This window comes from Eschscholzia californica, unplaced genomic scaffold, assembly GCF_041429995.1.
Source record: "Eschscholzia californica isolate CP2 unplaced genomic scaffold, dmEscCali1.0.p SCAF_4, whole genome shotgun sequence".
Lineage (NCBI taxonomy): Eukaryota > Viridiplantae > Streptophyta > Magnoliopsida > Ranunculales > Papaveraceae > Eschscholzia > Eschscholzia californica.
The window spans coordinates 49,109,597-49,119,778 of NW_028238461.1; the positions used below are offsets into that span (position 1 = coordinate 49,109,597).

Here is a 10,182-nt window from a genome sequence, read left to right on the forward strand (position 1 = left end):
TAATACATGTTATTTCACTTAAGGGTCCCAAAATGTGATCTAATTAATTTATACATTATGGACCATAAAATATCAGTTTGAAGTGTGGGGAGCGTATTGGCAATATGTCATGTGTAGAGCCCTTAAAAGTAATTATCAAAGAATAATGGGCTCTTTAATAATTACTTGGGTAACTGCTAGTAACTACCTAGGCAGTTCCCATATTATTCAGGGCAAATCCCTAAACCAGAAAAAAGAGACGTGATTTTCCCAACTCCCATTTTTGAGAAATCAGAAACAACGTCCATTCTCAAGGTTTAGAAGATTTTGTCCAAATCTTAGGGGTAACAAGGAAATCTAATGTATCTTCAAGCTATGGATTCGGGTAAGTACCTGAAATTTTTACATCTCTTTAATTCATCAAATAGAGATCTTGGTTTAATTTCATTACTTGTGTTTTGTTATTTATATGCATAAGTATTGAATTTTCCATCACAAATGTCTTTGAGCTTCTTGTCTTTGAGCTTTTTGTCTTCGAGCTTCTTCAATAGCTTCTTGCCTTTCAAATTCGACACGAAGAAATTCTTGTTTAAGGAATTCCATTTTATATATATCCAAGGGTTTCAGGAAGTAATGAGCTCCTCTTTCTAGACATCTAATCAACACCAACAAAAAACAAAAAGTTTAAGAAGAATAAAGAAATGAGAAATCTTAATCTATAAACCAAATAGTTTTGTACCCTCGATGTGTTTCTTCATCATGTATGTATTTTGAATTACGATTTTCCTGCAGTTTGATTATTCCATTATAATCTATACATTTCAAAGACAATTCAATTCGAACACAGAGAAAGAAATTGATTTGGAAAAATGGGTTCACCCTAATCCTTTCGAGAAATCATAACAACTCATTACGTGCAAATCGAATGTTACAAGTACATAACTAAGCTTTGAAAAAAGAAAAAAGTAGGAGAGGCTGGTTTTTATAGTGTTAATCACAAAAAATCTTGATGTTGATTGAATCAATTACAATCACTCTTAATAAGGAGAATATACGGACTTGAAATATTCTTTATTCTCTATTACAGTATTTGCTATAATCTAGATATGGAGAATATACTAATTTAAATAGTTACCGTTATACTACATATATTTTCTTTGTATATTATTTTATCTTTGTAAAGTTTCTATATTGTACTACCAAGAATTGTCTATAAATTGAAATCAGATTCTTCTGGGTTTCTCATCGAGAAAACCCCTCAGTTGTATTCTTAACATGGTATCCTCAAAGCCAACTGATTCCAATGTTGGAACCAATAATCAATCTACTTTTTCACATACAACCAATTCAAATCTCCAAATTAGTTTGCCTACTTCTAATGTTACGGTTAAACTCGATCGTTCAAATTTTTTTTTATGGCGTGCCCAATTCATGCTTTTTTTTCAAGGACACAATCTTGAAGTTTTTATCACTAATAATAACACTCCTACTGAATTTCTAATGGATGGATCTGTAAATCCATCTTCTATTTCGTGGAATCGACAAGATAAGCTTCTTTTAAGCATGCTTTTGGCATCACTCTCCGATCCGATTTTATCACAAGTTGTTCATTGTCAATCTTCAGCTGAAGTTTGGAAGACACTTGATCAACTTTTTGCATCCAAATCACACGCCAATCTGTTTCACATCAAACGTGAACTTCAAGGTATCAAAAAGGGATCTCGCCCTGTGAGGGAGTATCTCACCCATGCAAAACAATTGGCTGACACTCTAACAGCATCTGATAATGCAATTTCAAATGTTGAACTTCAACATTGTATACCTGATGGTTTAGATACTGCTTATGATCCTATTGTTGATTCTCTAACAACTACTATGCAGGCTTACTCTTTGGCAGATTTTGAATCATTTTTGCTAACTTTTGAGTTGCGTATAGAAGCACATAATAGTGTACTTTCTCATCCACAGGGTAATGTAGCACGATATGGGAAAACAAATCAACCATCCAATGGTCGGTCTACTCATCTGAAAAATGGTAACTTCCATTCATTATCTCTTCAACAAAACGATGACACTCCTATTGTTTGTCAACTTTGTGACAAACCATATCACAAAGCTCAAGATTGTTGGAATCGCTTTGATCGCAAATTTAAGCCTCCAAAATCACAACCATCTCGCAATCAACAACTAACAACTTATGTTGCTAGACCTGATCCATCGGTATACACTTATGACTGGCTTCCTGACGCGAGAGCATCCAACCATATGACTAATAATATCTCTAATCTCACCCATAAATCTGATTACCATGGACAGGAACAAGTTTCTGTAGGAAATGGTGAAAACCTCCAAATTTTTCATGTTGGTACGTCATACTTACCTACCCCTTTTCGCAAGTTCCTTCAAAACAAAGTTCTTTGTGTTCCCGAAACCTCTACTATCTTCTATCTCTATCTCGATTTTTTTGTGATAATAAGGTATTTTTTGGATTTCATTCTGATTTTTGCCTTGTGAAGGACAAAGCAACGAGGGAGGTAGTTCTTCGAGGAAAGACTGAAGGAGATCTTTACTATCTTTACTCTAGTCAAAATAAACCTGTATTTGCAATACTAGGTGAACGCACATCCATCCAGACTTGCCACAATCGTCTTAGGCATCCAATAGTGCAAACTGTCAAAACAGTCATTTCCAATCATAATTAACCTATTTCTACTGGTACTTTTTCTTTTTGCTCTTCTTGTCATGAGAATAAAAGTCATAAGTTATCATTTACTTCAAGTACGTCAGTTTATTCGAGCCATTTAGATTTATTTGTTTCAGATGTTTGGGAACCATCACCCGTCATTTCTAATGAAGGTTATCGTTATCATATCTTATTTATTGATGTTTTTAGTTGGTTTACGTGGATTTATCCCATGCATGCAAAATCTGATGCTCTTGCTATATTTTTGGTATTTTCAAAATAGGTGGAAAACTTATTTAATACAAAGATTAAAGTTTTTCAGTCTGATAATGGAGGTGAATACAAAAAGATCACATCAGTTTTACAAAACGATGGTACAGTGCATCACTTTTCGTGCCCACATACATCTGAACAAAATGGTCAAATAGAACGCCGACATAGGCATATTGTTGAAGCCGGTTTAACTCTAATGTCTACTGCCTCAATCCCCCCTACTTTTTGGTATGACCCGTTCTCAACTGCATGTTTTTTAATGAATCGTGTTCCTTCTTCTCCAACAGGTTTCAAATTGCCATATGAAATTCTTTTTAATCGAATTCCTGATTACCTTTCTTTAAAAACATTTAGTTGTTTATGTTTTCCGCATCTTCGAGCTTATCGATCTCATAAACTTGAACCTCGATCATCACCTTGTGTTTTTCTTGGCTATTGTTCATCCCATAAAGGTATAAGTGTTTTCATATACCTAATGGCAGGCTTTATATCTCTCGACATGAGGTATTTGACGAAAGCTCTTTCCCATTTCAATCCTCCATCAGATCTACTCCTCCGTTGCATTCTTCACAGGTAAGCACCACTTTCATACCTATCACTTCTAACCCTATCACTCACCTCCCTTTAGACCATACCGCTGCCCCTACCCAACCTATTGAACCACACTAAAACTTCACCACCCCACTCTCAACTGTAACTAGTCAGCCCACTACCCATGCCCAACCCATATTAGACTTACGTACCCAACTTCCTCCTGTTCCCACTGGTCCACGTTCTCATGGAACTCACCCACAACCTCCATCTTTACAACCACCCAATCCTATTATCCCTTTACCCGATAAACCTGTTGCCAGGAATGACCATTCTATGGTTAGTCGTGGTAAGTCTGGTATTTGTAAACCTAAGGTTCTTATGGCCTCAAAACATGCTTTAGTCACTGATGATTTGTTTGAGCCCACATGTTTTACACAGGCTAATTTAGATCCAGTGTGGAGATGTGTGATGGAAGAACAAATTAATGCACTTATGAGAAATGGTACTTGATCTTTGGTTCCCCCTCCATTGAATATTAATTTGGTAGGTTGTAAATGGGTTTATCGGATCAAACAAAAGGTAGATAGGTCTATTGAGCGCCATAAAGCTCGTTTAGTTGCAAAGGGCTTCAACCAACAAGAAGGTATCGATTACGGTGAGGTTTTCAGCCCTGTTGTTAAACCATGCACAATTCGCATTACTCTTACTTTGACGCTCACTTACAAATGGCATATTCATCAACTTGATGTCCAAAATGCGTTCTTACATGGATTTTTAGAAGAGGAGGTCTTTATGAAGCAACCACCGGGATATGTTGACTGACGTTATCCCAACCATGTGTGCAGACTCCATCGCTCACTTTATGGCCTTAAACAGGCACCTCGGGCTTGGTATCACCATAAGTGTTTTTCTTCAAAATATTGGATTTCTTATTTCCAAATCAGACACATCACTTTTCATTCGACGATCTTCTGAAGGATTATTTATCTTTTAGTTTATCTTGATGATATTATTTTGACAGCCTCAACTTCTATTTGTATTTCAAATATTGTTTCTCTTCTTCAGAAAGAGTTTGCCATAAAAGATCTCGATGATCTGTCGTTCTTTTTGGGTATTGAAGTTACTCGTGTTCCTAATGGTCTTTTTCTTTCTCAAAAGCGATACATAGAAGATTTACTAATAAGGGCAAATATGGAAGGAGCCAAACTTGTTGGGACATCTATCAACACTAATGCTCTCACTGAATCAACAAGGAGTCCAAGACTAACTGGTCCCACTATCTATCGCAGTTTGGTTAGGGGCTTACAATATCTTACATTCAGTCGACCCGAATTAGCTTACGCCGTTAATAAGGTTTGTCAATTTATGCATGAACCAACTGAGGCTCATTTTGCTATGGTCAAGCGTATTCTTCGTTATCTCCATCAAACCTCTACATTTGGTATTCTTCTCCAACTAACACCATCATTGCAGTTATCTTTTTCAACATATACTGATGCTGATTGGGCAGGTGACCCCCCCGATCGTCGATCGACTAGTGGCTATTGTGTTTTCTTAGCTAATAACATCATCTCTTGGAGTGCTAAGAAGCAAAACACTGTCTCTAAATCTAGCACCAAAGCTGAATATCGAGGGCTAGCTATTGCTACCGCTGAACTTATGTGGATTGAATATCTTCTAAAGGAACTTCGAGCACCTATTATCACCCCATCTGTCTTATGGTGTGATAATATTGGAGCAACCTATCTTGCTATGAATCCGGTCTTCCATGGTCGAACGAAGCATATTGAAATCGATTATCATTTCGTTCGAGAAAGAGTCGCCGAAAAATTACTTGATGTTCGATTTGTCCCTTCTAAAGATCAAATTGCTGACATCTTCACTAAACCACTTAGCAAGGATAGATTTTCTCTCTTGCGCTCCAAGCTAACTGTGTGCCCATGCCTGCTTGGATCGAGGGGGCGTGTTAATAGGAAAGATTTGATTGATTCAATCACAGAAAATCTTGATGTTGATTGAATCAATTACAATCACTCTTAATAAGGAGAATATACAGACTTGAAATATTCTCTATTATAGTATTTGCTATAATCTAGATATGAAGAATATACTAATTTGAATAGTTACCATTATACTACATATATTTTCCTTGTTTATTATTTTATCTTTGTAAAGTTTCTATATTGTACTACCAAGAATTGTCAGAAAATTGAAATCAGTTTCTTCTGGGTTTCTCATCAAGAAAACCCGTCAATTGTATTCTTAACATATGGTTCATGAATGTGCCTCTCCAAGCGAGATAGTTGTCACTTTGAAGCTTGATTGGGATAACATTTCCCATAGAATTGATGGACAGAGAAGTGATTTTTGGATGATACATTGTTGGATTTCAAGTTGAGAGACAGGAATTAGAAGAAAGGAAGATCAAGATTCAAAAATGAAAAAGATTGAGAAAGATGAAGAAGATGAAGATTGAAAATTTTAGGGAGAAAAAGTAGAAACAAGAATTTCAGAGATGAGCGCAAATGGCTCCGATACCATAGTGAAACTGATTCTGATTAGTTTGAATTTGAGATGATTACAAATATATATAGACAATCTCTGTTAGAGATGAAAGTCCTTAAACTTTGGGAGTTTGTTAATAAGTTACCTATTCTCTAGGATAGTCCTATTCTCTAGAGTAGTGTAGTTAGTATTTGAATTCTTATCAGTTAGATTATCAAGTCAGTAGCTACCTACGTGGCCTGCGAGTTTTTCTCTTTTTCTGTTTTGTAATGGTTGTTAAATAACCGAAGTAGTTCACTAATAAAGTAAGTCATTCAAGTCCAGTTTTGTTGTGTTCTTACTCACATTCTTGTGTTCAAAGTTCTTAACATTCTGGTATCAGAGCTACATTCAACCAAGGCCTGAGAAAGGAGAGTTGTCGTCTTCTTGAGTGACTTGAAAAAGGAAAGAGATGAGTGAAGAGAAAGATTCGACGCAGCCTGCCATACCACACTTCAATGGGCACTATGACCATTGGGCAATGCTCATGGAAAATCTGTTGAGGTCTAAGGGATTTTGGAAGCTGGTTCAGACAGGTTATGCTGAACCACAAGCAGGAGTAGAGCTGTCAGAGGCACAACAAAAACAATTGGAAGAAGTGGAGCAGAAAGACCAGAAAATAAAGAATTACCTGTTTCGAGCCATTGACAGGACAATTTTGGAGCAGATTATGGAGAAGCGTGCCTTGAAGGATATATGGGACTCAAGGAAAAAGAAGTATACGGGCAACGCTAGGGTGAAGCGAGCAGCCCTTCAATCATTGAGAAGAGATTGGGAGATCATGGAGATGAAGGTGGGTGAAACCATCACTGAGTATTTTGCTCGAGTTATGATATGTCAAATAAGATGAGAAGCAATGGGGAGGACATGAAGGATGTCACTGCTGTGGAAAAGATTCTCAGGACTCTTACTGAGAAATACAACTATATGGTCGTTTCAATTAAAGAATCCAAGGATATCGACTCACTCACAATCGCTGAACTACAAAGTTCATTGGTTGTGCATGAGCAAAAGTTCAACAGAAATAGCGGTGGGAATAGTGGAGAAGAGCATGCTCTAAAGGTGACTATTGATGAGAGAAACGAAGGAGATCGAGGTAGAGGTAGTTTCAGAGGTAGAGGTAGAGGAAGAGGAAGAGGACAGCAAGGATTCAACAAGGCTATTGTGGAGTGTTACCGTTATCACAAACTCGGTCACTTTCAATATGAATGTCTCAGCTGGGATAAACAAGCAAATTATATTGAACTAGATGAGCAAGAAGAGATGTTGTTAATGGCCTATGTTGAAGACATTGGAGCAAGCAGAGAAGAAATCTGGTTCTTGGACTCGGGGTGCAGCAACCACATGTGTGGTAACAAGGTACTATTCGCTGAGCTAAATGAATCCTTTCAACATACTGTGAAATTAGGCAACAAAACAAGAATGAAGGTTTCAGGAAAAAAGGGAATGTCAAGTTGGAGGTAAACGGAGTTAATTGTGTTATTGGTGATGTATTTTATGTACCGGAATTGAAGAACAACCTTTTGAGCATAGGACAACTACAGGTCTTCCAATTCTCATTCAATCCGGGAAGTGTAAGATATATCCCCCACAAAAAGGCCTTATCATTCAATCCGAGATGACAACCAATCGGATGTTTGTTTTGGTAGCAAGAATCCAGCCAATTTTGTCTGAGTCAAACCAAGAAATCTGCTTCAACACTACAACACACGACCTCACTCATCTCTGGCATTGCAGACTCAGTCACATCAATAACACAGGATTACAAACCTTGCAACGAAAGAAAATGGTTCATGGGTTACCTCAAATTCCAACTTCAGATGTTGTGTGTGTTGACTGTTTGAAAGGCAAGCAACAACGTGAACCTATTCCAAAAAGGAGCATGTGGAGAGCAACTCAAAGGTTAGAACTCAAAGGTTAGAACTCATTCATGCTGACTCATGTGGTCCAATTTCTCCAATTTCAAATAGTGGAAAGAAGTATATGATGTGCCTAATTGATGATTATAGTCGAAAAGCTTGGTCTTATTTTCTAAGTGAGAAGTCAGAGACATTCACTGTTTTCAAGTTGTTTGAGATACTTGTCGAGAAAGAAACTGGTCTTCCCATCAAATGTCTACGAACAGACCGAGGAGGGGAATTTACATCAGTTGAGTTCAAAAACTTTTGCAAAGAAAATGGAATTAGAAGGCAACTAACAGCTGCATATACTCCTCAGCAGAACGGAGTTGCAGAAAGAAAGAACCGTACGGTGATGAATTCAGTAAGATGCATACTATCAGAGAAGGGGATTCCAAAGTCTTTCTGGCCTGAAACAGTAAAGTGGACTGTTTATGTGCTGAATCGGTGTCCCACTGTGGCTTTGAAAGATACAACTCCAGAAGAAGTCTGGAGTGGTGTAAAGCCGTCAGTTGAACATCTAAGAGTCTTTGGATGTGTGTGTTACGTGCATGTACCTGATGCGAAGAGAACAAAATTAGAGAAAAAGAGTACCAGTGGTGTGTTTTTGGGGATAAGTGATGAGTCAAACGGTTACAGGATATATGATCCCATGACGAAGAAGATAATGATTAGTAGGGACGTTGTCTTTGAAGAGAAGAGAAAGTGGGATTGGGACAAGAGTTATGAACAAGTATTAGTTGACTTAGAATGGGGGGAAGTGAGAGGATCCTCCTGCTGGGAATTAGATCCTGCTCTTTGTCCCCCCTCTTCACAGAACAAGGTGATTGAGAATCCGATTGACAATGAAGATAGATGCAGTGATTGGTGAAGATGTAGGTGATGATGAAAATGCAGGGATATCTTCCTCAAGCTCAAGTTCAGATGAAGCAAGAAATAGGAGGCCACCAATTTGGATGGATGACTACGAGAGTGGAGAAGGACTTTCAGAAGGTTTAGTTGATGTGAACTGTTTAGACTTTGCTTTATTTACCAATGCAGATCCTGTGAGTTTTGAAGAGGCCGTCGGAAACACAGATTGGAGGAAAGCAATGGAGACCGAGATCAAATCCATAGAAAAAAATGAAACATGGGTTCTCACTGACCTACCTGAAGGAGCAAAGCGGATTGGAGTAAAATGGGTCTACAAGACAAAGTTGAATGAACATGGAGAGGTGGAGAAGTTCAAAGCTCGGTTGGTTGCCAAAGGTTATATTCAAGAGTATGGGGTCGACTATTCAGAAGTTTTTGCACCAGTGGCTCGAATGGATACGGTGAGAATCATTCTTGCTTTTGTTGCCCAAAAGAGTTGGAAAGTGTATCAACTTGATGTCAAATCAGCATTCTTGCATGGTGAATTAATGGAGGATGTATATGTTGAAAAACCAAAAGGTTTTGAAAAGAAAGATGAGCTCAACAAAGTTTATAAGCTAAGAAAAGCCTTATATGGTCTAAAACAAGCTCCTCGAGCTTGGTTTAGTCGCATTGAGGCTTATTTCTTAAGGGAGGGATTTGAGAAATGTCCTAGTGAGCAAACGCTTTTTGTCAAGACAAATGTCCGAGGTAAACTATTGATTGTGAGTTTGTATGTTGATGTTTTAATTTACACGGGGAACGATGATGTAATGATGAGGGAGTTCAAGGATTCAATGATGAAGGAGTTTGACATGTCTGACTTAGGGAAGATGAGATACTTTCTTGGGTTAGAAGTGCAACAATTGCACGAAGGGATCTTTATCAGCCAAAAGAAATATGCAATGGACATACTCAAGAGGTTTGGGATGGAAAAAAGTAATGCAGTACTGAATCCTATAGTTCCAGGGTTCAAAATTTCGAAAGATGAGAGCGGGATTCAAGTTGATGGCACCTTCTATAAGCAGCTTGTTGGGAGTCTTATGTACTTAACTTCTACTCCCCCAGACTTGATGTACGTAGTAAGTTTGATTGCTAGATACATGTCTCAACCTACAGAACTTCATCTTATGGCTGCAAAAAGGGTGTTAAGATATGTGAAAGGGACTGTTGGTTTTGGTATTCTATATAAGAAGGAGGCAAGTGACGTTTTGACAGCGTATACCGATAGTGATTATGCGGGGTGTTTGGAGGACAGGAAAAGCACTTTAGGGTATGCATTCATGATGAGCTCGGGGGCAGTAGCTTGGTCATCTAGGAAGCAACCTATTGTAACTTTATCTACAACAGAGGCTGAGTTTGTGGCTGCTGCATCGTGTG

The 10,182-nt window shown here is 37.9% G+C and overlaps 1 protein-coding gene across 1 annotated transcript; it reads left to right on the forward strand.

Moving 5' to 3' along the window:
• Window positions 1–6,859: 6,859 nt before the first annotated feature.
• On the forward strand, window positions 6,860–8,559 carry LOC147545600 (uncharacterized). The gene is made up of 4 exons (XM_086635838.1): window positions 6,860–7,473; window positions 7,751–7,915; window positions 8,023–8,464; window positions 8,551–8,559. Exons 1-4 carry the CDS (start codon window positions 6,860–6,862, stop codon window positions 8,557–8,559), a joined length of 1,230 nt encoding a protein of 409 aa, XP_086491964.1.
• Window positions 8,560–10,182: the final 1,623 nt, after the last annotated feature.

Bases quoted from the DNA above. Each gene is read 5' to 3' on its own strand.
- LOC147545600 (XM_086635838.1), top strand. From the start codon at position 6,860: ATGAGAAGCAATGGGGAGGACATGAAGGATGTCACTGCTGTGGAAAAG. The intron at 7,474-7,750 runs GTAAACGGAGTT...CTGGCATTGCAG, and splicing joins AAGGGAATGTCAAGTTGGAG to ACTCAGTCACATCAATAACA. The intron at 7,916-8,022 runs GTTAGAACTCAA...TGATGATTATAG, and splicing joins ATGTGGAGAGCAACTCAAAG to TCGAAAAGCTTGGTCTTATT.